This window comes from Triturus cristatus, chromosome 8 (assembly GCF_964204655.1).
Source record: "Triturus cristatus chromosome 8, aTriCri1.1, whole genome shotgun sequence".
Taxonomy (NCBI): domain Eukaryota; kingdom Metazoa; phylum Chordata; class Amphibia; order Caudata; family Salamandridae; genus Triturus; species Triturus cristatus.
In genome coordinates, this window is record NC_140591.1 from 2,008,679 (window position 1) to 2,036,557 (window position 27,879).

Below are 27,879 nucleotides of genomic sequence, written 5' to 3' on the forward strand. Positions count from 1 at the left end.
GTACACTTCCACTGACACTTTAGACACTACTTGTGGATGAACCTGGAGCAGATAGCATTCCACTTCCACTGAAACTTTAGACCCTGCTTGTGAATGAACCTGGAGCAGTTACACTTCCACTGACATGTTAGACCCTACTTGCGGATGAACCTGGAGGAGGCACACTTCCACTGACACTTCAGACCCTACTTTTGGATGAACCTAGAACAGGTGCACTTCCACTGACACATTATACCCTACTTCTGAATGAACCTGGAGCAGGTACGCATTCTCTGATACTTTAGACCCTACTTGTGGATGAATCTGGAGCAGGTACACTTCCACTGACACTTTAGACCCTACTTGTGGATGAACCTGGAGCAGGTACACGTCCACTGACACTTTAGACCCTACTTGTGGATGAACCTGGAGCGGGTACACTTCCACTGACACTTTAGACCCTACTTGTAGATGAACCTGGACCAGGTACACTTCCACTGACATGTTGGACCATACTTTTAGATGAACCTGGAGCAGGTACAAGTCCACTGACACTTAAGACCCTACTTGTCGATGAACCTGGAGCAGGTACACTTCCACTGACATGTTAGACCCTACTTGTGGATGAATCTGGAGCAGGTTCACTTCCACTGAATCTTTAGACCATACTTGTGAATGACATTTCAATAAGGAGCCCTAGAGGGAAACAATCTGCCAGACCACCCCCCACTCAATGAGTATCAATCCAAAAGGATCTGGCAGATGTAGGCACTTGCTAAAATATGTCTTAAGGAAAACGATGAGGGAAGATATTTTTATCTAAAACCTCAGCCTACTAACATTATAGCATAATCTGGCCGTATCCTCAGTGCCCATCACCTTTAAAATAGCAGGACAAGAAGGAAACACACAATAACGGTCAGTCAGTCCACTCAAAAGAACACATACCCCCAACTATTAGTTTGTATGTGCTCAGAAAAAGTGTAGAGAAGAGAGAAAGTATCTCACGTGTGCACCACCAGAGGAGCTACTGGTTGGTTCTCACCAGCTTGCCCACGTTTATGTCATCATTGATAACTTTCTCATGAAAAAGATATATTTGTATAGTGTGTCCAGTAAAGAAAAAAGTGCTGAAAGATAGAGACCCCGTGATAATAGTGAGACACAAAATATCTCACGTTAAAATTGGATTAGACTCACAACAACTGGTTACTTTTATTCCAAACTGTGAGTCAACACCAAATTAAAAGCAGAGCATGTTATAAACCTTTTTTATGACGGCCAACATGTTTCATTGCCAATTGTCTTATGGCAAATTCATCAGGGCGACCGAGGTCAACAGTCACTTCCCTGGACATCTAATATCACAAAAAAAGGAGTGTGACTGACAGACACAAACAACAAAGGAGAAGAAAGAGAGAAACAGACATTTAGAGATATTTTAAAACCAACAGGCTCTCTTCAGTCCAGATATGTACTGAGCTTATGGCCACCTAGATTGACAAGTGGCCCATAACACATTATTAAGATATTTACCTAGTAGGAGCTGCGGGCCCGCATACCGGCTCCCACTATGGCGTAGGGATGTGTATTGTATACACCTTTTTATCCCTAAAAAACAGCACTTATGTTGCTTGTTATTTTATCTGTGGAAAAAGGAATATCAATCATATGTTCCATCTAGTATATATAGAGAGCAACAACAGTCTCTATCTATAAATACCATCAAGTGACGATACAACATAAGATAGTATCAGTTTCAGCTTACTCGAGGCACCAGACAACCTTCAGAGGTTCTCAAACAGTTTCTCTGTATCTCATTACTGGTGATTACTCCCATAGCAGCCCCAAGAACACCTTAAAATCATACAGCTTTCAGGTCTCTTTCTTATGGTGGAATGTATAGCCCCATCGTGTAGTCAGAGTCCAAGGGGCAAAACCGACCTAGTCGTTACCCTACATCTATATCGATCGGCCCCATACAAAGCCTAATCCGCCTTGCTCATGCGGCCAATCAAAGTCAGCACGCACACTCTTACCGCTCCCAAGGAGATGCCGATCGGTGAATCAACCCGCGACTCCAAACACCGCCGTGGGGCGTTTTAAAAAGATTGAAAACGCTCACCAACACAGCGTACATCATCACGTGACCTCCCGCACTGGCTGCAGGGAAGCTCGGACCGGGACGGGCGCCATCTTGGAGTGGTAAACCCACAGCAGTGAGTCAGATGGTATACCCAGCGCTATGTAATCAAAATTGTGAGAGTGAGAGTAAAAAGATCGTAACAGAATACACTACTCCAAAGCCACATTATATCATATAAGTGAACATCTTTCACAGTATCACAACGATATTTGCAAATTTCATCTGAGCATGTCCCTGGTCATATGAACCCCACTCAAGCCTCAAGCTCAACTAAGAAACTGTGGGTGCCATCCTAGGATATCAACATACTCCAAAATTATACGAGAGAGCATGCACTAAACTCCCTATAATGCTGAACAAAGCAATCAGACAGGAGAGAACAAGCCCATAATAGGTAAAAGGGTGGGTACTACAGTAGTTCTTTACATGTAGTGCTAAAGTGGTGCCAGATATCAAACGGCCTCCCTCATTTGGGTATGATATTAACCTGTAGTGCCAAAATAGTGCCAGGTATAAAAAGACCTTCCTCATTGGGTATGATAATAACCATACACCACACCCTGTCATCATCTCATCTACTGATCTTATTCCACTCAATCTGATCGTTGAGACTGATCTGGTCGACCTTCTCTGAGAAAATTCAGCGTGCTTCTTTAACAGCAAGTCTTTGGTCCATATTATTTGCATCGCCCACTATTTTTTCCAAAACCACCCACTTTAATGCTTTATGGTGATGTGAGTGTTCCTTATAGTGTTGTACCAGACGTTTTCCTTAAGACATATTTTAGCAAGTGCCTATATCTGCCAGATCCTTGTTGGATTCATACTTGTGAATGAACCTGGAGCAGGTACATTTCCACTGACACTTTAGACCCTACTTGTGGATGAACCAGTAGCAGGTACACGTCCACTGACACTTTAGACCCCACTTGTGGATGAACCTGGACCAGGTACACTTCCAGTGACATGTTAGACCCTACTTGTGGATAAACCTGGAGCAGGTACACTTCCACTGACACTTTAGACCCTACTTGTGGATGAATCTGGAGCAGGTACACTTCCACTGACACTTTAGACCCTACTTGTGGATGAATCTGGAGCAGGTACATGTCCACTGACACTTTAGATCCTACTTGTCGATGAACCTGGACCAGGTACATTTCCACTGACATGTTAGACCCTACTTGTGGATGAACCTGGAGCAGGTACACGTCCACTGACACTTTAGACCCTACTTGTGGATGAACCTGGAGCAGGTACACTTCCACTGACACTTTAGACCCTACTTGTGGATGAACCTGGAGAAGGTACACTTCCACTGACACTTTAGACCCTACTTGTGGATGAACCTGAAGCGGGTACACATCCACTGACCCTTTAGACCCTACTTGTCGATGAACCTGGACCAGGTACACTTCCACTGACACTTTAGACCCTACTTGTCGATGAACCAGTAGCAGGTACATGTCCACTGACACTTTAGACCCTACTTGTCGATGAACCTGGACCAGGTACACTTCCACTGACATGTTAGACCCTACTTGTGGATAAACCTGGAGCAGGTACACTTCCACTGACACTTCAGACCCTACTTGTGGATGAATCTGGAGCAGGTACACTTCCACTGACACTTTAGACCCTACTTGTGGATGAATCTGGAGCAGGTACATGTCCACTGACACTTTAGACCCTACTTGTCGATGAACCTGGACCAGGTACATTTCCACTGACATGTTAGACCCTACTTGTGGATGAACCTGGAGCAGGTACACTTCCACTGAATCTTTAGACCATACTTGTGAATGAACCTGGAGCAGGTAAATTTCCACTGACACTTTAGACCCTACTTGTGGATGAACCAGTAGCAGGTACACGTCCACTGACACTTTAGACCCTACTTGTGGATGAACCTGTACCAGGGACACTTCCACTGACATGTTAGACCCTACTTGTGGATGAACCTGGAGCAGGTACACTTCCACTGACACTTCAAACCCTACTTGTGGATGAACCTGGAGCAGGTACACTTCCACTGACACCTCAAACCCTACTTGTGGATGAATCTGGAGTAGGTACATGTCCACTGACACTTTAGACCCTACTTGTCGATGAACCTGGACCAGGTACATTTCCACTGACATGTTAGACCCTACTTGTGGATGAACCTGGAGCAGGTACACGTCCACTGACACTTAAGACCCTACTTGTCGATGAACCTGGACCAGGTACACTTCCACTGACATGTTAGACCCTACTTGTGCATGAACCTGGAGCAGACACACTTCCACTGACACTTTAGACCCTACTTGTGGATGCTCCTGGAGCAGGTACACTTCCACTGACACTTTAGACCCTACTTGTGGATGCTCCTGGAGCAGGTACACATCCACTGAAACTTTAGACCCTACTTGTTTATGAACCTGGAGCAGACACACTTCCACTGACATGTTAGACCCTACTTGTGGATAAACCTGGAGCAGGTACACTTCCACTGACACTTTGGACCCTACTTGTGCATGAACCTGGAGCAGGTACCCTTCCACTTACACTTTAGACTCTACTTGTGGATTAACCTGGAGCAGATAGAATTCCACTTCCACTGACACTTTAGACCCTACTTGTGGATGCTCCTGGAGCAGGTACACTTCCACTGACACCTTAGACCCTACTTGTTTATGAACCTGGAGCAGACACACTTCCACTGACATGTTAGACCCTACTTGTGGATAACCCTGGAGCAGGTACACTTCCACTGACACTTTGGACCCTACTTGTGCATGAACCTTGAGCAGGTACACTTCCACTGACACTTTAGACCCTACTTGTGGATGAATCTGGAGCAGGTACATGTCCACTGACACTTTAGACCCTACTTGTCGATGAACCTGGACCAGGTACATTTCCACTAACATGTTAGACCCTACTTGTCAGCCGCTGCAATGCAACATGGCCTAGTGAAGGGCCGAGCCTACACCGAGCTCGATTGCAACTGCCCTGCCGAAGGAACGAAGGTGCGGGGTCCTGCTCTTGCCACGAGCGAGTTAAATCACAAACAACGGACACCTGATGAAGGCTTAGCCGAAACGCGTTGTGTGAAGTGTGAAGAAAGTCATCATCACTAGGGTTTTGTCCTGTTTCATGTATATATATACTTTTGGTTATGTTACTTGTCAGAATATGTCCATAGTTTTGTGTATCACTCAAATAACAGTCATTTTAGAAATCATTATTGTCTATGTACATACTTTTTGTATCAACAAAATAAGAGCTTATAGGAATATTTATCTATTCATAGAAAATACTATATAAAAAAAAGAAAAAATATTTTGTCAATAATTTTTTTTAGCTTCTTTCTTATCTTTATATATATTTCCATTAATGCAGCACTGGGATATTATCTAGAGTTACTATATAACTTTTTGCACACTTTGTTTTAATTATCTTTTCCCTTCCCTTTTACCCATTCTGAACCTTGAGCAGGTACACTTCCACTGAGACTTTAGACCCTACTTGTGGATGAACCTGGAGCAGATAGAATTCCACTTCCACTGACACTTTAGACCCTACTTGTGGATGAACCTGGAGCAGACACACTTCCACTGACACTTTAGACCCTACTTGTGCATGAACCTGGAGCAGGTACGCTTCCACTGACATGTTGGACCATACTTGGGGATAAACCTGGAGCAGGTACAGTTCCACTGACACTTTAGACCCTACTTGTGGATGAACCTGGAGCAGACACACTTCCACTGACACTTTAGACCCTACTTGTGGATGAACCTGGAGCAGACACACTTCCACTGACACTTTAGACCCTACTTGTGCATGAACCTGAAGCAGGTACACTTCCACTGACATGTTGGACCATACTTGTGGATAAACCTGGAGCAGGTACACTTCCACTGACACTTCAGACCCTACTTGTGGATGAACCTGGAGCAGGTACACTTCCACTGACACTTTAGAAGCTTATTGAGGATGAACCTGGAGCAGGTAGTTGATATCTTAGATACTTTTCTTGACACTGTACTGACGGTCACCCACCTGATTGTATTTTGAAACATAGTTTTGGACAAACCAAATAAAATACTTGATTAACATTTGTTATTTCTATTTTTAGATGATATTGATTCCAAGTTATTAGAAATCCTAAGGGCACCGGGTGAGTATAATTGAATTCTATAGTCAATTATGTACTGAATTGTTTATATTTTTTAAATTACATTCCACAGACATTAAATAATTGAATATTTAGCTGATTTTAGCTTTCCCTAGACTTGCAGGATTGTAATGTGGAGATGCGTGTTGTTTCTAAGTACACTGGTTCGGTGTGTGTGTGAGTATGTGTATGCGTGCATGTGCACGTGCATGTGTGTGTGTATGTGTGCGCATGCATGTGTGTGAGTGAGTGTTTATGTTCCAGAGAATCCTCTTACCTGGTGGTTTTGAACAAACCTGAAAATGCTTTTTACCATTGAGAGAAAGCTGTCTGCTTTTGCAAAGAGCATGTCAACGTTAGTTTACCAGCATTGGCAGCCTTTGTAGACAATTAACTCAGTTCGGTGCTGGACTCAAAGTCAAATGAGCGAGTTTGCAGCAGACCTGCTGACGAAACGGTTTGTGAAGTGAAAGAAGTAATTGTATTGTCTGTACAGTTTTTCATTTTATCTCTTTGCTACTTCTTTAAAAGTCCTCCTGCCTCTCTGACCGGGAGGTGAACATCACGTAGAGAGGGTGTCACACTGCCACGTGCAGCGTTTCCATAAGCAAAGGCGCACATAAAAGACTTTTTCGATGAGTGGCACTACGGTGGGGCATACGTGTTTTGATTCTCAAGTGTGTTAAGTGCATTGCCATCAGGCTGGGGGCCGAGCAGCTCAGGGTTAGGGACTAGGATAAGGATGTCTATAAGGGTCTGTTCCCTCGTCATCCACCAAATATGAGAACATTTAATGCCCCATTTAGAGTTTGATGGACAAGCGCGACTAAATACCAGGGGGCATACTTACAAGGATCTTGCAGTGCAGTTGCGTCATTTTTTTAACACACCGGCAGCACTTTCTTTGCTCCATATTTACAAGATGATGCATCTAGGCAGGTGCATCACTTTTCATCAGCTTGCGTCTGTTTTTACCTTTGTCGGAATCAGCTGCGTCGCATTAGAATTAATATATACAAGGTAGGCATTCCCACGTAAAATCCCCCGTAAAACGGATGCAGTGGTATTTATGACTTTTTGGAAAAGTGACGAATTGTCGATAAACGGTCCGCTGCGCTTGCATTGCATCAACATTCCTATGCCTCTAAATCCCTGGCTTTACCACTCATTGACTGTGGCATAGGAACCGGAGCAGCTCAACTTACTTCCAACAATATAATCTGCAAGGAAATCACAATCCCTCAACAGGTAAGTGCACACATAAGGCAGGTAACACAGTCAATGTCACAGTACACAACATTCATGACTTGCATTCACACACATAGTAGACTCACACAATATGTCACACATACGTAAGTATAGTGGGACACACAAGTGCCCTATGCCCACTTGTATGCAAGACATGCAGGACCAACATAAGAGTCCAAGGTGAGTTTTTCACCTGGCCCCCATACAGTAGGCTTCTTTTTCCAGTTAATACTAACGCATCGCCTCTGCTGTTTTGACGCATTGCTGTAGGTGATTCAGCCTGATATCCAACTACAGCAGTGCGCCACTTTTGGGCCTCATGCCATACTGATGCGTCTGTGGGCCCTTGTGCCATGGAGTCCCGTATTGTAAATACAGCGCATCCATGGCATCATAAGGATTTTTGCCGCAGGCGCAAGTAATTTTGACTCAACGATGCGTTACTGCAACAATGAGTCCTTTCTAGTAAAAAAATTCTGCCAAACCCTCAATGTGCACACCTCAGTTTGAGATTAGTGAACCTAGAGGGCCTCATTTATGAAAAGTGACGCAACACTGCGTGAAAACATTGATGCGTCACTTTTCCCTGCGCCCTCCCTGCGACTCCAATAAGGCGTCATATTTACAGTATGACGCATCATGTCGCAAGGAGTCACAGATACATCAGTATTTCTGACGTATCTGTAGGCGCAAAAGTGACGCATTGCTTGAGTGTGTCACGAAAGTGACGCAACTCCAGCAATGTGTCCTTTCACATGGGGCAAGCCCCATGTGAAAGGGCCTGCGTCAGTCTTACGCCTGCTGTGAGGCAGGCGCAAGATATTGACGCATTTGCACCCTAGAAGTGGCGCAGTGAAATCTCGTAGATTTCACTGCATTGCTTCTACGATGCTTACTTACGTGGGAACACCCACCCTGCATACATTATACCTGACGCAGGTATAATGTAGCGCAGGGGTTTACAAAGTGACGCATCTACCTAGATGCGTCACTTTGTAAATATGGTGCAACAAGGTCCAGTTTTTACGCCGCTGATGCGTCACAAAAAGTGACGCACCGGCGGCGCAAAAGTGACGCAAGGACTCATAAATGAGCCCCTAAGTTTTCAGTCGAGAAAAAACTTCCATCAATGGGCGACAGAGTAGTGGCCTTTGGAGTGAGGATAGGATAAAACAGATCTTTATTCGCACAATTAATTAAAATCATTGCATTTGACAATCCCCAAGCAGAATAAATAAATTAAATCATTGCATTTGAGAACCCCCAAACCGATTAAAAATACACAGTTAAATAAAAGGAATTAAAAAGTTTAAAAACTATTATAAAAATACATATGTGTTTGATGGGTGGAAAGCAACCCTTTCTCCACCATCTAAAAAGCTCCCCATTACCCCCTTCAACCATTCTTCATGTTCAAAAGTAAGGACCAGACTGAGAAAACAGGTTAACAAGATGATCATTTTATATGGGAGGGATTCAGCTAAAGGAGGTACCCAGGTCTAAGGGGACCCAAACAGCATGGCTACTGACTTCATAAATTTCACAATACGAGCGGCTAGCTGGGCTAACTATCTTCTCAGGCAGGCTTCTATGGTGCCTCTGCAGGTCCTGACATTTAAAATGCGCCATACCGGGCACCAAAACTTCCTTAAAGAGAGCAAATTGCCACAGATACTGAGAATGCACATTAATGACTCCTCTCTCTTGGAGCAGAGGCGACATTGCCTATCAGACTCATCCCAAGTCTCTGCGACCAGAACAGTATGATTTCAAGGGGATTAGTCCAAACCGCAGACTCATCAATTGACTTTTCCTACTCAGGCCAAGATGCAGCGAGAGAGAGGACAGAAGGGATCCTGAAGGGATCCTGACTCTTACAGCGCGGACGCCATCCCTCCATGTGCCAATTTCTTAATTAACCATGCATCATGTTCCCATGATATTAGCTTTGCCTGTTAAATCAGCAATTTGGCTGCCAAGGGCGGCAGCAGACCGCTTACCCATATGTCATTTGCCCCCAGTGCTTGTAGGGCGTGATTTGGATACTGGTGCTAGCTTGATGTAAGGGTACTTAAGCATTTCACAAATGGTACTCTACGTATGATTCTTGGCCTGTTTCACTTTGAGGCTGTAAGCCAGAAACGGTGCTTTGGGTACCCAATGCTGTGAAGCTAGTCCAAACTCTTGCCGAATTTGAGCATGAAGAGTGCAGTTTGGGAGTGAAAAAACTCTTCGAAAACAGGAGGACTTTGCTCTGTCCAGCCAGTTGGCCACTTTATCTCTGAATAGCATAGTCCCATTAGCAATAGTGGGAGGAGATTTACATCCCATTACTTTCAAGGGGGGGTTGGTTCAGGGTTCGTCAGAGAGTTTTTTCAACTCGCGGAAGGCCCATTCCAGGGAGTTTGCTGTCCCCTATTGAACCTTAATGTGTGGTTTTTGGGGATATGGTCCATCATACCCCCAAATACTTGTAAGAGTCAACCACTTCAATGGCCTTCCCCTCAATGAACCAAGACCCCCTTGTTTCAGTTTACGAGAGATTGTCATTACCTTTGTGTTTGTTACATTGATTTCCAGGTTGTTGGACCTGCAGTAGCCGGCCAGTGCATCAGAAAGCCTTTGAAGCCAATTGGCGTTTGCTCCACCAGGATTGTATCAGCCACATACTGGAGTGATTGTACATTGAGGCTAGCCATTTTTTGGATGAAGACCCCTGACGTTTCAAGGTGGCTTGGCAAGTCAGCCAGGTACAGATTAAATAATAGCGAGGCCAGTATGCAACCTTGCTTCAGGCCTTTATTTGTCCAGTTTGTTTATCTGTGGTGATCCATCCGATGCAGACTCTTGTCTTCACCCATGTGTCAGTGTATAGGGCAACAATAGCGTTCAATACATTTTGAGGAATGCCCCAAGCATTCAGTTTGAACCAGAGTTTTCATCGAGATACACAGCTGAGTACGTGGAGAGACTTGCCCCCTGTAACCTTTATAGTCTCACTCAGGTAGGTGAGGCTAATAAGGTTTTCCTCAATATGGCAGCCCTTTGTAAAGTCAGTCTGAGTCAGGGGTATTTTTTCCTCTACCCAAGCTTGGAGCTCTCTGTTAAAAATGCTTGCAACGCACTTCCCTTCAGTGTCAAGAAGCACAATCAGGCGATGGTTCCAAGGGCATGATTGAGAGCCTTTCTTGTGGACGGGGACCAAGAGTGACCCCCCCATGATTCTGAAATAGGTGACCCCAGTAGATATTCTTGGAATAAGGGAGCTATTATGTAGTGACGAGGTCCACGAAGGAAGGTTGTAATTAAATATGATTTATTCTAGCAGGTAACAAGTAGATAAGTTGTGAAGGAGAGCCCCACCAGGAGCAGCCTGCCTGCTGCTCAGCCCATGCTCCACTGTCCCTTCCCCTCTCTATGTCCCATCATTCCGAGGCTCATCAGACTCCAACATTCTATTGATCACAGAGCACAGGCACTGGCTGAGCAGGAGGTGGAAAGTACAATACGATACATATGCAGGATAGATACTACATATCCCCTTTCCTTCCAACAGCAGCACAAATCCAATATGAAATCCAGGTGAATAAAATATAAAGAGAGAGAACAAAGGACAGATAGCAAGGAAGGAACAACAGAGAGATGCAAGGACAAGAGCAAGCAAAGCAGAGCGGGGAGATAGATGGGAGAAGGCAAGGAGGAGAGGGTAAAGTGTAGGTAAGCAAAAAGAATCAACCCAACCTCTACAACAATGAAATAGAAAGAAGAAGACAGTGAGATGCAAGAGAGGAAATAAGAAATGGAGAGAGACAGACGTACCAAAGACAAACCCTACGCACACCCACTGGCCAGGCAGGCAAGCAAGGAAAGAAGGACAAGGCACGAAGGAACAGAAGAGAAGAAAACCCCAAGCACAGGGAGAAGGAAGAGATTCCTCCTGAACAAGTAAGAACAAGAACATTGCAGAAAGGGAAAGACTGAATACCAAAGAAGAAATAACAGCGAAATGTGTATGGTCCACATTCCCAAGATGAAAAGGAAGTGACATCAATAGGAAAACTGAACTGAAGAAAACAGAGAGGAAGCGAAGAGACAAACGGTATCACTAAACTCCTCCCCATGTCCCAATGGATAATACAATAAATGATTGAGTGTGACATTACGTAAATAACACAGCAATGTAACATCATAGAAATTACAAAGTAAAAAACAGCCAATAGGACTAACACCCATGGCCGTCCTCTACTCCTAGGCAGGAGGGTGAGGAGCAGTGAGAATGGGAGCAAACCCCATGACATGGCAGCTCATGACAAGTCAACCCCATGACGAGGAAAACAGTACTGCCCTGTCGATATGGGACTATAACCCATGAGACGCCCTGTGGGAGGGTGCCTGCGTGAATGTGAATGGGACTGTGACCAATGAGACGGTGCCCTGAGTAAGGGTGCCTGCGTGAATGTGAATGGGACTGTGACCAATGAGACGGTGCCCTGAGTAAGGGTGCCTGCGTGAATGTGAATGGGACTGTGACCAATGAGACGGTGCCCTGAGTAAGGGTGCCTGCGTGAATGTGAATGGGACTGTGACCAATGAGACGGTGCCCTGAGTAAGGGTGCCTGCGTGAATGTGAATGGGACTGTGACCAATGAGACGGTGCCCTGAGTAAGGGTGCCTGCGTGAATGTGAATGGGACTGTGACCAATGAGACGGTGCCCTGAGTAAGGGTGCCTGCGTGAATGTGAATGGGACTGTGACCAATGAGACGGTGCCCTGAGTAAGGGTGCCTGCGTGAATGTGAATGGGACTGTGACCAATGAGACGGTGCCCTGAGTAAGGGTGCCTGCGTGAATGTGAATGGGACTGTGACCAATGAGACGGTGCCCTGAGTAAGGGTGCCTGCGTGAATGTGAATGGGACTGTGACCAATGAGACGGTGCCCTGAGTAAGGGTGCCTGCGTGAATGTGAATGGGACTGTGACCAATGAGACGGTGCCCTGAGTAAGGGTGCCTGCGTGAATGTGAATGGGACTGTGACCAATGAGACGGTGCCCTGAGTAAGGGTGCCTGCGTGAATGTGAATGGGACTGTGACCAATGAGACGGTGCCCTGAGTAAGGGTGCCTGCGTGAATGTGAATGGGACTGTGACCAATGAGACGGTGCCCTGAGTAAGGGTGCCTGCGTGAATGTGAATGGGACTGTGACCAATGAGACGGTGCCCTGAGTAAGGGTGCCTGCGTGAATGTGAATGGGACTGTGACCAATGAGACGGTGCCCTGAGTAAGGGTGCCTGCGTGAATGTGAATGGGACTGTGACCAATGAGACGGTGCCCTGTGTGAGGGTGCCTGCGTGAATGTGAATGGGACTGTGACCAATGAGACGGTGCCCTGAGTAAGGGTGCCTGCGTGAATGTGAATGGGACTGTGACCAATGAGACGGTGCCCTGAGTAAGGGTGCCTGCGTGAATGTGAATGGGACTGTGACCAATGAGACGGTGCCCTGAGTAAGGGTGCCTGCGTGAATGTGAATGGGACTGTGACCAATGAGACGGTGCCCTGTGTGAGGGTGCCTGCGTGAATGTGAATGGGACTGTGACCAATGAGACGGTGCCCTGAGTAAGGGTGCCTGCGTGAATGTGAATGGGACTGTGACCAATGAGACGGTGCCCTGAGTAAGGGTGCCTGCGTGAATGTGAATGGGACTGTGACCAATGAGACGGTGCCCTGAGTAAGGGTGCCTGCGTGAATGTGAATGGGACTGTGACCAATGAGACGGTGCCCTGAGTAAGGGTGCCTGCGTGAATGTGAATGGGACTGTGACCAATGAGACGGTGCCCTGAGTAAGGGTGCCTGCGTGAATGTGAATGGGACTGTGACCAATGAGACGGTGCCCTGAGTAAGGGTGCCTGCGTGAATGTGAATGGGACTGTGACCAATGAGACGGTGCCCTGAGTAAGGGTGCCTGCGTGAATGTGAATGGGACTGTGACCAATGAGACGGTGCCCTGAGTAAGGGTGCCTGCGTGAATGTGAATGGGACTGTGACCAATGAGACGGTGCCCTGAGTAAGGGTGCCTGCGTGAATGTGAATGGGACTGTGACCAATGAGACGGTGCCCTGAGTAAGGGTGCCTGCGTGAATGTGAATGGGACTGTGACCAATGAGACGGTGCCCTGAGTAAGGGTGCCTGCGTGAATGTGAATGGGACTGTGACCAATGAGACGGTGCCCTGAGTAAGGGTGCCTGCGTGAATGTGAATGGGACTGTGACCAATGAGACGGTGCCCTGAGTAAGGGTGCCTGCGTGAATGTGAATGGGACTGTGACCAATGAGACGGTGCCCTGAGTAAGGGTGCCTGCGTGAATGTGAATGGGACTGTGACCAATGAGACGGTGCCCTGAGTAAGGGTGCCTGCGTGAATGTGAATGGGACTGTGACCAATGAGACGGTGCCCTGTGTGAGGGTGCCTGCGTGAATGTGAATGGGACTGTGACCAATGAGACGGTGCCCTGAGTAAGGGTGCCTGCGTGAATGTGAATGGGACTGTGACCAATGAGACGGTGCCCTGAGTAAGGGTGCCTGCGTGAATGTGAATGGGACTGTGACCAATGAGACGGTGCCCTGAGTAAGGGTGCCTGCGTGAATGTGAATGGGACTGTGACCAATGAGACGGTGCCCTGTGTGAGGGTGCCTGCGTGAATGTGAATGGGACTGTGACCAATGAGACGGTGCCCTGAGTAAGGGTGCCTGCGTGAATGTGAATGGGACTGTGACCAATGAGACGGTGCCCTGAGTAAGGGTGCCTGCGTGAATGTGAATGGGACTGTGACCAATGAGACGGTGCCCTGTGTGAGGGTGCCTGCGTGAATGTGAATGGGACTGTGACCAATGAGACGGTGCCCTGAGTAAGGGTGCCTGCGTGAATGTGAATGGGACTGTGACCCAAGCAAAGGTGCCCTATGTAAGGGTGGCAATCATAATAAGACAGTGTAGGCGCGTGTATATATAGCGAATGGGGCTGAAACCCAAGCAAAGGTGCCCCATGTAAGGGTGACAATCATAATAAGACAGTGTAGGCGCGTGTATATATAGCGAATGGGACTGTGACCCAAGCAAAGGTGCCCTATGTAAGGGCGACAATCATAATAAGACAGTGTAGGCGCGTGTATATATAGCGAATGGGGCTGGAACCCAAGCAAAGGTGCCTTATGTAAGGGCGACAATCATAATAAGACAGTGTAGGCGCGTGTATATATAGCGAATGGGGCTGGAACCCTTTGCCATCCCAGTGTAAGGAAGAAAGAAGTGTAAGGTGTACATATGTGAAATGTACAAATGAACCCTTGAAGGAATTGTAACCCAGAGTCCAAGAACGTATGGATGATGAACCAAAGGAACCCACCATACTATGCCATGCAGGATAAATGTGCAGATAAAGAGCTGTTAAGCAGAGTATGGCACACAGACATAGAATGTCACCAACACAAAACCCATAAGTGCCAAATGTAACTAGCAAAAATGGCAATAAAGCGATTATCACCAAATGCATTTTTGTATATATCACGCGCAGGAAGCTTGGAAAGCAAACTGTATCTAAGCCCAGCACACTGTGGGCTCACACTCTGTAGAACTCACACAAAAACAGGATGTCCGTTTTGTTTTAAATATATATATAATCCATAACACAGCAGGCAAATAAACAGAAGCAATGTCACAAATGGTGGCAGGTAAAGATAACAATGCGCGAGAAACCGCAATCCAGTGTAGCACGCGCAGTGTGTAGGTGTAAACCCTCATGCACCGACAGCTGAAAGGAGAGTTCCAAAAGGGCATGTGGGCTCGAAAATCAAGGACAAAATGAACATACCGAGTTCAGGACTCGACCGTGTAAAAGGCAATTTCTTATTCCTAAAATGTTACAGAGCTGACGAGCAATGCCCAAAACTGAAAGGAGATCTAAAGTAAGACGCATACTTTTATTTTGAAAGAGAAGTCCACCGGGAGCGATTGCAATGCCAAACATAGAATAGTTTCCTCCAAAATGAGACCCTGAAAACACTAAGGGGCATATGTATCAACCGAATTTTTAATCGCAAACGCTGCGATTCGCAAAAAACAGCGTTTGCGATTAAAAATTCGCAAAACGGGATGTATGAGGCAAATTCTCAACGCAAATTTAAGGAATCGCTAATTTAGCGATTTCTTAAGTTTGCGTAAGCATTTAAGAAATCGCTAATTGTGATTTCTTTAATGATATGTAACACGCACCCAAGTTGTGCGAATTATCCTTAAGAAATCGCAAATTACCACCAACTTCTAGTTGGTGGTAATTTGCGATTTCCTTTAAAAATGCACTTTTTGCAATTTTACAAAGTGCCACGTGGCGCACATACATGCCCTTAGGGCATGTATGTGTGCGCCATATGCGCACACATGCTCATTTCAGGGGTGCATCAGGGTGTCATCATGACACCCTTGCACCTTTGAAATTATTCTCAAATTGCGATTAGCAAATTGCGAATCGCAATTTGAGAATTACTTCCTATTCATTCCTATGGGTCTCCTGGCCCATAGAAATGAATGGAAAGGTATTCCTTAATTGCAATTTCGCAATTTGCTAATTGCAATTAAGGAATTTTAAGAAATCGCTAAAGTTTTGCGATTTTTTAAATACATCCCGTTTCGCAATTCTCAAATAGCGATTCTTTAAAAATCGCTATTTGAGAATCGCAAATGGAGATGTTGATACATATGCCCCTAAGATCCCAGGATACGCAGGAGTCCAGGAGCTCATTGCCGCCCCCCTTGTATACTGCAGAAAGGATGCTGCTTGTTCCAGGGGCAACCCCGTATGCATTGATTTGATGGCTGTTATTACTTGGGTCGGGCGTATTGATACCTTCTGAGAGGACCAGGCTTCATGGTGCTGATTGCCTATTGCGCCCCAGTTCTGGTGCTTTGAGGATATTACCGTCGACGCGATGGTCCATATATAGACCTTTGATGTATGTTTCCCATTCTGTGGGAGGGATGTTGGCTGCAAACGCCTGTCTATTAGAGGGAGAGCATTTGTTAATCCAGAGCCAGAATTTTCTCTGGTTTTTTGATTTTACAAACTCATGTGCTTCAATCCATCTTTGATTCTCTTTATTACTCCTTTGGGCGAAGAGAGCTATCCTATATTCCGATCGTATTGCAGCCACCCGGCTTTGCAGCCCTTTATTCATCGCCTATCCCGGCTAAGCCTTCAAGACATTATTTAGGCTATGTTTTAGGGCCCCTATTTCATTTAATTATTTTATAATTTTATATAGCGCTGAATCACCCCAAGGGGTATCTCTGCGCTTGTAACAGATAACTACCCCCACAATAAGCTTAGAAAAGATAGGTTTTCATCATCTTTCTAAACTGGAGAAGGGCCATTTCAGCGCGAAGGTATTGAGGAAGGCTGTTCCAAAAGCTCGGAGCCAGATAAGAGAAAGCTTTGCCACAGTTCGTGCCTTATTAATTCTCGGGATCGAAAGGAGACTTTTAGAGCCTGATCTGAGTGAACATCCAGGAGTGTAGATATTAAGTTTCCTGGCAAGATAGGAGGGGCTAAGCTTGTTTAAGGCCTTAAAGATCATACATCCTATCTTAAATCCCACTCTTTTGTTCACTGGTAGCCAGTGGAGCTTTGATAGCAGAGGCAGAGAGGGGGTCCTAGACGGTAAGCCAGTCAGCAGACGGGCTGCCGTATTTTGTATGACCTGCAATTTACCCAGTGAGGCTACGTGCGCAGCGAGCAGCAGGGCATTACAATAGTCAATTCTGCTCATAATCAGGGCCTGGATCAGAGTCTTCCTGGTGGAAATAGGGAGCAGAGGAAACATTCTCCTAAGGAGACTCATTCCTGTTGTTTGCTGCCATTTTGGCGTGGCCAGTACTCTCTCCCTTACCAGGCCTTCCCAAGTTTCCAGATCTTTCCCTTGGTAATCAGCCAGGAGGCCCCAGATGTTTGGATCGGTCGCGCCACAGTTTACTCGCTGAATCTTGTCCAGAAATTGGTCCACAATTACCCCTTGATCATCATTATTTGCGCAGACCACTTCATTTTATTATTTGGCTCCAGTTCTTCTTCTTTCCCTACAAGTCTTGTTTTAATGCGAGTAGGGCATGAGATCTTTACTTCACATATGAGGATCGCATGATCACTGGCAAGAGTTGCTATGACTTCAAATTACTTGTTGATTGAAAGTACGCCAAGGATACCCAAATGTAGTCCAGAGAAGCCACCCCAAAGCAGGACGTGTGGAGGGAAGACATTACACTGTCCGTGCTACATAGAGTGGACAATGTCATGGTTTTTCTTTTTTGTCCACTGCCAGGAAAACCTGGTGGTCATGAACAGATAAAATATAATGAGCTTACATCACAAAGAGTTTCTTCCCTCGTTCCGTCTCAGGATGTAGGGGTATTCGTTTTCTGTTAGTAAGAAACAAACTCCTCCTTTGGGAATTTGTTTCTGAAAAATAAAAACTTTGGAAAAGTGAGGTAAACAGCCTTCAAACCAACGTTGGCTATTCACCAAACATTTATACGTTGAAGGAACTGCTGTGAAGGTGGTTCTTTTCAATGTACAGAGATGACCGCTGGGCCGGTGGTTACTTTCAAAGTACAGAGATGACCGCTGGGCCGGTGGTTCCTTTCAATGTACAGGGATGACTGCTGGGCCGGTGGTTCATTTCAATGTACAGGGATGACTGCTGGGCCGGTGGTTCATTTCAATGTACAGGGATGGCTGCTGGACCTGTGGTTCCTTTCAATGTACAGAGATGGTCACTGGACTGATGGTTCCTTTCAATGTACATAGATGACTGCTGGGCCTGACTGCTGGGCCGGTGGTTCCTTTCAATGTACAGAGATGACTGCAGGGCCGGCGGTTCCTTTCAAAGTACAGAGATGACCGCTGGGCCGGTGGTTCCTTTCAAAGTACAGAAATGACCGCTGGGCCGGCGGTTCCTTTCAAAGTACAGAGATGACCGCTGGGCCGGTGGTTCCTTTCAATGTACAGAGATGACTGCTGGACCGCTGGTTCCTTTCAATGTACAGATGTGACTGCTGGGCAGGTGGTTCCTTTCAATGTTCAGAGATGACCGCTGGGCAGGTGGTTCCTTTCCATGTACAGAGATGACCGCTGGGCCGGTGGTTACTTTCAATGTACAGAGATGACTGCTGGACCGCTGGTTCCTTTCAATGTACAGACGTGACCGCTGGGCCAGTGGTTCCTTTTAATGTACAGAGATGACCGCTGGGCGGGTGGTTCCTTTCAATGTACAGAGATGACCGCTGGGCCGGCGGTTCCTTTCAATGTACAGAGATGACCGCTGAGCCGGTGGTTCCTTTCAATGTATAGAGAGGACTGCTGGGCCAGCGGTTCCTTTCAATGTACAGAGATGACCGCTGGGCCGGTGGTTCCTTTCAATGTACAGAGATGACCGCTGGGCCGGTGGTTCCTTTCAATGTACAGAGATGAACGCTGGGCCGGTGGTTCCTTTCAATGTACAGAGAGGACTGCTGGGCTGGCGGTTCCTTTCAATGTACAGGTATGACTGCTGGGCCGGTGGTTCCTTTCAATGTACAGAGATGACCGCTGGGCCATCGGTTCCTTTCAATGTATAGAGAGGACTGCTGGGCCAGCGGTTCCTTTCAATGTACAGGTATGACCGCTGGGCCGGTGGTTCCTTTCAATGTACAGAGATGACCGCTGGGCCGGTGGTTCCTTTAAATGTACAGAGATGACCGCTGGGCCAGTGGTTCCTTTCAATGTACACAGATGACTGCTGGACCGCTGGTTCCTATCAATGTACAGAGAGGACCGCTTGGCCGGTGGTTCCTTTCAATGTACAGAAAGGACCGCTTGGCCGGTGGTTCCTTTCAATGTACAGCGAGGACTGCTGGTGGTTCTCTCTAAATTTGGCAATTAACTGAGCTCAAGAATTGTGAAGTACACTTTACAGAGATGACCGCTGGTTCCTTTCAATGTACAGAGATGACCGCTGGGCCGGTGGTTCCTTCCAATGTAAAGAGAGCACCGCTGGGCTGGTTGTTCCTTTCAATGTACAGAGATGGCCGGTGGTTCCTTTCAATGTATAGAGATTACCGCTGGGCCGGTGGTTCCTTCCAATGTACAGAGATGACCGCTGGGCCGGTGGTTCCTTTCAATGTACAGAGAGGACCGCTGGGACGGTGATTCCTTTCAATGTACAGAGAAGACCGCTGGGACGGTGGTTTCTTTCAATGTACAGAGACGACCGCTGGGCCGGTGGTTCCTTTCAATGTACAGAGAAGACCGCTGGGTCGGTGGTTCCTTTCAATGTACAGAGAAGACCGCTGGGCCGGTGGTTCCTTCCAATGTACAGAGATGACCGCTGGGCCGGTGGTTCCTTTCAATGTACAGAGAGGACCGCTGGGACGGTGATTCCTTTCAATGTACAGAGAAGACCGCTGGGACGGTGGTTTCTTTCAATGTACAGAGACGACCTCTGGGCCGGTGGTTCCTTTCAATGTACAGAGAAGACCGCTGGGTCGGTGGTTCCTTTCAATGTACAGAGAAGACCGCTGGGCCGGTGGTTCCTTTCAATGTACAGAGACGACCGCTGGGCCGGTGGTCCCTTTCAATGTACAGAGAGGACCGTTGGGCCGGTGGTTCCTTTCAATGTACAGAAAGGACCGCTGGGCCGGTGGTTCCTTTCAATGTACAGAGAGGACCGCTTGGCCGGTGGTTCCTTTCAATGTACAGAGATGACTGCTGGGCCGTGGTTCCTTTCAATATACAGAGATGACGGCTGGGCCGGTGGTTCCTTTCAATGTACAGTGATGACTGCTGGGCTGGTGGTTCTCTCTAATTTTGGCAATTAACTGAGCCCAAGAATTGTGAAGCACACTTTACAGTTAGAACTTTATTCAACAAAATGCCACAGAATTCTATGAGGGTGAGCTCTCACACAATCCCATGAGGGTGAGCTGGCACAGCTCCATGAGGGTGAGCTGTCACACAATCTCATGAGGGTGAGCTGTCACACAATCCGACGAGGGTGAGCTGTCACACAATCCCATTAGGGTGAGCTGTCACACAAGTCCATGAGGGTGAGTTGTCACACAATCTCATGAGGATGAGCTGTCACACAAATCCATGGGAGTGAGCTGTCACACAGCTCCATGAGGGTGAGATGTCACACAATCCCATGAGGGTGAGCTGTCATACAGCTCCATGAGGGTGAGCTGTCACACAGCTCCATGAGGGTGAGCTGTCACACAATCCCATAAGGATGAGCTGTCACACAATCCCATGAGGATGATCTGTCACACAGCTCCATGAGGGTGAGCTGTCACACAGCTCCATGAGGGTGAGCTGTCACACAAGTCCTTGACGGTGAGCTGTCACACAAGTCCTTGACGGTGAGCTGTCACACAGCTCCATGTGGGTGTGCTGTCACACAGCTCCATGAGGGTGAGCTGTCACACAAGTCCATGAGGGTGAGCTGTCACACAAGTCCATGAGGGTGAGCTGTCACACAATCCCATGAGGGTGAGCTGTCACACAGCTTTATGAGGGTGAGCCGTCACACAAGTCCATGCATTCAGCTGTTTCGATTCACCCTGAGGACCCTGCTTTCAATCATCCATTCAACTCTGTATGTTTGCAGACATATGGAAGCTGAAACAGAGTGAAAAAGAATAAAGAGAAAGTGTGAAAAAATAAAGAGATGAAGAACTACAAAAAGGAATGGAGAAAAATAGTAAAGGGGAGCAACAGAAAGAGATAAATAGAGAGCGAATTGGACAGGGACAAAGGAACTGAACGAAAGAGGTGAAAAAGGAAGAGAAAGTGAGAGAGGAATTGAGTGAGAGAAAAGGCAAAGATGTAGATTAAGAATAAGATGATGGAGAAGCAGAATGTAAAAGCAGAGTATAGGATACAGAGCTGATTTTTGAAAGCTGCACTGCTCTACACCCTCCACCCCACTGCCACTCTTCCTCATAGCACTATATGTTGTCAATAACAAACAATTTAAAATGTAGCAATAGCATTGCCAGCAGCCTTCTCTAACACAAAAGCAGTTACAAGACAAGCAACAGCAGCACAAGCTTCTCTAACAAAAAACACTTACCGGACAAGTAACAGCAGTGCAAGCTTCTCTAACACCAAAACAGTTACAACACAGGTAACAACAGCGCAAGGTTCTCTAACAAAAAACAGTTACAGGACAAGTAACAGCAGTGCAAGCTTCTCTAACACAAAACCAGTTACAGGACAAGTAACAGCAGTGCAAACTTCGCTTAACAAAAAAACAGTTACAACACAGGTAACAGCAGCGCAAGCTTCTCTAACACAAAAACAGTTATAGGACAAGTAACAGCAGCGCAAGCTTCTCTAACACAAAAAACAGTTACAACACAGGTAACAGCAGCGCAAGCTTCTCTAACACAAAAACAGTTACAACACAGGTAATATAGTACAAGCTTCTCTAACACAAAAAACAGTTACAACACAGGTAACAGCAGTGCAAGCTTCTCTAACACAAAAACAGTTACAACACAGGTAATACAGTGCAAGCTTCTCTAACAAAAAAAGTTACAACACAGGTAGCAGCGCAAGCTTCTCTAACAGAAAAACAGTTACAGGAAAAGTAACAGCAGCGCAAGATTCTCTAACACAAAAACAGTTACAACTCAGGTAACAAGAGGGCAAGCTTCCCTAACACAAAAACAGTTACAACGCAGGTAACAGCAGCACAAGCTTCTCTAACACAAAAACAGTTACAACACAGGTAACAGCAGAGCAAGCTTCTATAACACAAAAACAGTTACAACACAGGTAACAGTAGCGCGAGCTTCTCTAACACAACACGGTTACAGGACAGGCAGCAACAGCGCAAGCTTCTCTAACATAAAGAACAGTTACAAGAGAAGTAACAGCAGCGCAAGCTTCTCAAGCACAAAACAGTTATAGGACAGGCGGCAACAGCGCAAGCTTCTCTAACATAAGGAACAGTTACAAGAAAAGTAACAGCAGCGTAAACTTCTCTAACACAAAGAAAAGTTAAAGGACTGGTGGCAGCAGCGCAAGCTTCTCTAACACAAAGAACTGTTACACGACAGGTGGGAGCAGTGCAAGCTTCCTTAACACAAAGAACTGTTACAGGACAGGTGGGAGCAGTTCAAGCTTCTCTAACACTAAGAACAGTTACTGGACAGACGGCAGCAGGGCAAGCTTCTCTAATGCAAATAACAGTTACAGGACAGGTAGCAGCGCATGCTTCAGTAACACAAAGAATAGCTATAGGACAAGTGGCAGAAGCGCAAACTTCTCTAACACAATGAACAGTTATGGACAGGCGGCAGCAGTGCAAGCTTCTCTAACACAAAGAACAGTTACAGGACAGGTGGCAGCAGTGCAAGCTTCTCTAACACGAAGAGCAGTTAAAAGGACAGGTTGCAGCAGCGCAGGCTTCTCCATCACACATAACAGTTACAGGACAGGTGGGAGCAGCGCAAATTTCTCTAACACAAAGAAAAGTTATTGAACAGGTAGCTGTGCAAGCCTTTTTAACACAGAGAACTGTTAAAGGGCAGGTGATAGCAGTGCAAGCGTCTCTAACACAAAGAACAGTACAGGACAGGAAACTGCAGCTCAAGTGTCTCTAACACAAAAAACTATTACATGGCAGACGGCAGCGGTGCAAGCTTCTCTAACACAAAGAACAGTTACAGGACAGACAGCAGAGCAAGCCGCTCTGTATCAGAGAACAGTTTAAGGACAGGCAGCAGCAGTGCAAGATTTTCTAACACAAAGAACAGTTACAGGACAAGTTACAGGAGCAGTGCAAGCTTCTCTAACACAAAGAACAGTTACCGGACAGACAGCAGAGCAAGCGGCTCTGTCGCAAAGAACAGTTTAAGGACAAGCAGCAGCAGCACAAGCTTCTCTAACACAAAGAACAGTTCCTGTACTGGTGGCCACAGTGTACATTCCTCCCAATCACAGAACAAGTATGTCTGTCAGCAGAGCAAAATTCCTTGTGTTTTGGAAATACGGTTCCTCTTCCCTGGTGCTTCCTCTTCTCTTTACATTTTAAATTAAATTATTTTATGCATACATTTGTAGGCAGGCTTGTACATCAATAAAAGTGAAGTACAAACAACATTTAATGTATAGAATTATAAAACAACATTTAATGTATAGAATTATAGGGGATCATATAAATTAACCGTATTTATGATTATTTTTCATTACATATATCTGCATAACTACGTTTACCATACGATGCATTACAGAAAACAATAAACACATGCCACCTGCTCTCCTTCGTTTATATTTGTTACCTCCCTTTTCATTAATGTCATAATATGAACGTCTTCCTGGACATATTAAAAGTCAGAGTGTCTGGCTTTGTCAATGCTTGTTTAAATTCTTTCCTTTGTCTTTGTCAGAAGAATATGAGGAGGGTTACTTTCATTCACTACAACTCTCTTTTTGTTTCTTTTCCTGCATCAGAACCTTTTATTAAGAAACACAGACGCAGACTCATCAAAAGAATGGGGAATGTTGAATCCATAATGGACATTCTGCAGGATGCACGCGTCCTCACGGATGAAGAGGTTGAATGTGTTGTTGCAGAAAAGACCAGAAGCTCACGGAATAGAGAACTGATTAAAATGGTGATGAAGAAAGGAACTGAGTCAATGCAAGAGTTCCTGCTCGCCCTTCAAAAGAAAGACCCTTCGTTATATAATGACCTTGAGAAATCTAACTGATTGGAAATTGGGAAAGACTGATCCTTTCTTATCTAATGACCAAAAGCAATCACAGATATACCTTTTGTTATACAGCAACCTGGGGCGATCATAGATAGACCCTTTGTTATACAGAAACCTGGGGCAATCACAGATAGACCTTTTGTTATACAGCAACCAGGGGAGATCACAGATAGACCTTTTGTTGTACAGCATCCTGGGGCAATCACAGATAGACCTTTTGTTATACATCAACCTGGGGCGATCATAGATAGACCCTTTGTTATACAGAAACCTGGGGCAATCACAGATAGACCTTTTGTTATACAGCAACCTGGGGCAATCACAGATAGACCTTTTGTTATACATCAACCTGGGGCGATCATAGATAGACCCTTTGTTATACAGAAACCTGGGGCAATCACAGATAGACCTTTTGTTATTTGTATTTGTATTTGTATTTGTATCTGGGTTTTGTATCGCGCCAACTCACCGACAGGTCTCAAAGCGCTACTGACCAAGTACAGAACAAAGATGGAAGAGATAGAAGATGGCGGGTCTAGCAGTTCATTATTGAAGTGGGAACGCGTTCTTGAAGAGTAGAGTCTTCAAGGCCTTCCGAAAGCGGAGGAGATTGGGCTCTCTGCGAAGAGCCTCTGGCAGCTTATTCCTGTCGATGGGGGCCTGCACTGAGAACCATCTGCCTCCTTTGGTCGTTAGCTTAAAGCGTGGTTGAGACAATAAGAAGGAGCCCGACGATCGCAAGACGCGTTTAGGTTCATGGAGCTCGAGCCTTTCTTTTATATAGGCTGGCGCCTGTCCGTGTAATGCTTTGTGGCAAATACATATGCTTTTGAACTCCACTCTCTGCAGCATGGGTAGCCAATGTAATCGATGGAGCAGGGGGGAGGCATGGGTCCTCCTTGAAACTCCAAACCTGGGGCAATCACAGATAGAACTTTTGTTATGCAGCAACCTGGGGTGATCACAGATAGCCCTTTGTAATACAGCAACCTGGGCCGATCACAGATAGACTCTTTGTTATACAGCAACCTTGGGCAATCACAGATAGAACCCTTGTTAAACAATCATCTGACACAATCCCACTATTAAGAAATGGGGAAAGTTTGATCCATTCTTATCCAATGACCTGGAGCAAACAAAGAGACACCCTTTGTTATGCAGTGACCTGATACAATCATAGACAGGCCCTTTGTTATACAGTGAATTGCTGCAGTCTTACTGAGGGCAAATCAGAAAATCCAATGACCTAGAGTAATCACAGATAGACCCTTTGTTATACAATGACCAAAAGCTGTCTCACTGAGAGGAAATCAGGAAAGATCAACCCATACGTATCCAATGACCTGGAGTAATCAAAGATAGACCCTTTGTTATCAAGTGACCTGAGGAAATTACAGATAGTCTCTTTGCTATACTCACTGGGAGAAACTCAGATAAGTTTGATACTTTCCCGTGACCTGGAGCATCAGAGATCAACACCCTTTGTTATACAGTAACCTAGAAGAAACTCACGGAGAAGAAATCAGGAAAGATTGATAATTTGTTAGAAATAAATATCCTGGAGCAGTAACATATAAACACTTTGTCATTAAATGAACAGGAACAATTACACTGACAGGAAATCAGGAAAGTTTGGTCCTATCCAATGACCTTTAGCAATCACACTCATGTGATATAGGAAAAGATGGTCTCACTCTTATCCAATGACCTGGCACAGTCACACGTAGACCCTTTGTTATGCAGTGAACAGGGGCAGTCTCTCTGAGAGGGAATTAGGAAAGATTGGTCTTTTTTATTCAGCCACACTGAGATGACATCAGGGGGTGTCTGATTATATTTAATTCATGTTTATATAAAATCATTACAGATTGTCATTAAAATGTTTGAGATACATTTAGTGTGTTGTTTTTAATTCCACTGAAAGTTAGTTATTCTAGTATTTTTGTGCTTCTTGTGATTGCACAAACCTAGTAGTGATCACTGTGAGAAGTTGGCCTAATATATGCTGGTCACTAGTTGAAGTGGCCACCTTGCACCAGTACAATTCAACTCTTATGGTAGATAGGTTTAAGACAACCGTTTAAAGAAAGCTATCCTAGTGGTAGCTGTGGAGAGCAGCCTTCAGGCTTTGGGGCAGATTGACAAGCCCCGTGACCCACTTTTGCGCCGCCGTTGCGTCACTTTTGTGACGCAGCGGTGGTGCAAAGCTAGCGCCGTGCTGCTACAGACTTACAACGTGACGCATCTAGGGAGATGCGTCACGTTGTAAAGCCCTGAGCCACATTAAACCTGCGTCAGGTTTAATGTATGCAGGGTGGGTGTTACGTCGGAAAAAGCCTCGGAAAAGTGACGCAGTGAAATCTACAAGATTTCACGCAGTCAGTTTTCCGACGCTGGTGCAAATCCTTACTCCTGCTTCAAGCAGGCGTAATGCATGATGCACCATGTTAGGGATAGGGCAGGTTGGAACAGTGCTGGAGTTGGGTCGCGCTTGCGACACAACTTCAGCACTGTGCCAACCTTACGCCGGCAGATGCGTCACGCATCTGCTTGTTCTTGCGCCACGATGCACCGCATTGTAAATGCGGCGCATCAGCGGTGGCGCAAGGGCAAACTTGCGTGACGCATCTTCCCTGGCGCATCCCTGCTGATTTGCAGGGATGCGCCAGGGAACCTAAATCTGCCCCTAAGTCTTTAGAGGAATGTAAAGCAGCTTGTTTTACCTTATAATCTCTTGAATTACTAAATGAAAGGACACCACACAGGTATATATATAAAATATATATGTATTTATTACTAGACACACTCTACTAATCTCTTTATGAGATTAGAAGTCAGGAACATATGCACAAATCAACGTTTCACAACAAGTTAAGCACAAATATGGCTGGGGCCCTAGGGGCGTACCAGACCATATACTAAAAAAGAGGTTTAGGAATCTCGACTTGCGAAGGGACAAGGCCTAGGATATTCAGAAGTGCTGGGGCCTCACTAATCCACCCAAGGCAGGTAAGTAAAGGACCCACGGGAGACGCATGCAGTGTGAGAACACAGCAGCGAATCCCAATAGACTTCAATGGAGCAAGTGGCGGTTGGAATTTTAAAGTTTTAGGATACTTCGGGAGAGTCTACAAGCAAGTCACTTACAGGGTAAGTAGTTCTAGAGCCAACACACACAGGAGCACTGTAGTGCAGGAGTTACCTCACCCAGGGAAGCCGGGTGCATAGGTGTCTTTTGGTGTCGGGTCGCGGCGTCGTTTTCAATGGGAGCCAAAGAAGACTTGCTGCTTGTGAAGACGGGAGAAGTGTCCGGTGGAATCCAAGGCTGGATTCAGAAGAAGGAAGTCCTGAAAGCAGAGGAGACAGTGTTCAAAGTCACTTGGTAGTGACCCGGGGCAAGGAAGCTGGATGCCCACAGTCGTCGGGTGATTTCAGGTGATCACGGGTCTCTTGACTCTTCAGCCACGAGGTCCAGGAGGCGTCGACGATGACCAGGAGCTAGATTCGGCGTGTCCCACGAAGTCTGCAGCTTACTGCGGTGTCG

The 27,879-nt window shown here is 45.9% G+C and overlaps 1 protein-coding gene across 2 annotated transcripts in view; it reads left to right on the plus strand.

Moving 5' to 3' along the window:
- Positions 1-26,228, plus strand: part of LOC146799813 (NACHT, LRR and PYD domains-containing protein 3-like) — a 919,540-nt gene extending 893,312 nt beyond the window's left edge. For both annotated transcript variants that reach the window (XM_085620694.1, XM_085620695.1), the window contains exons 12-13: positions 6,249-6,290; positions 24,073-26,228. In XM_085620694.1, the coding sequence (XP_085476820.1) occupies positions 6,249-6,290; positions 24,073-24,332 (302 nt within the window). In that variant the 3' untranslated portion in view covers positions 24,333-26,228. The remainder of the gene's footprint in view (positions 1-6,248; positions 6,291-24,072) is intronic.
- The last annotated feature ends 1,651 nt before the right edge of the window (positions 26,229-27,879 follow it).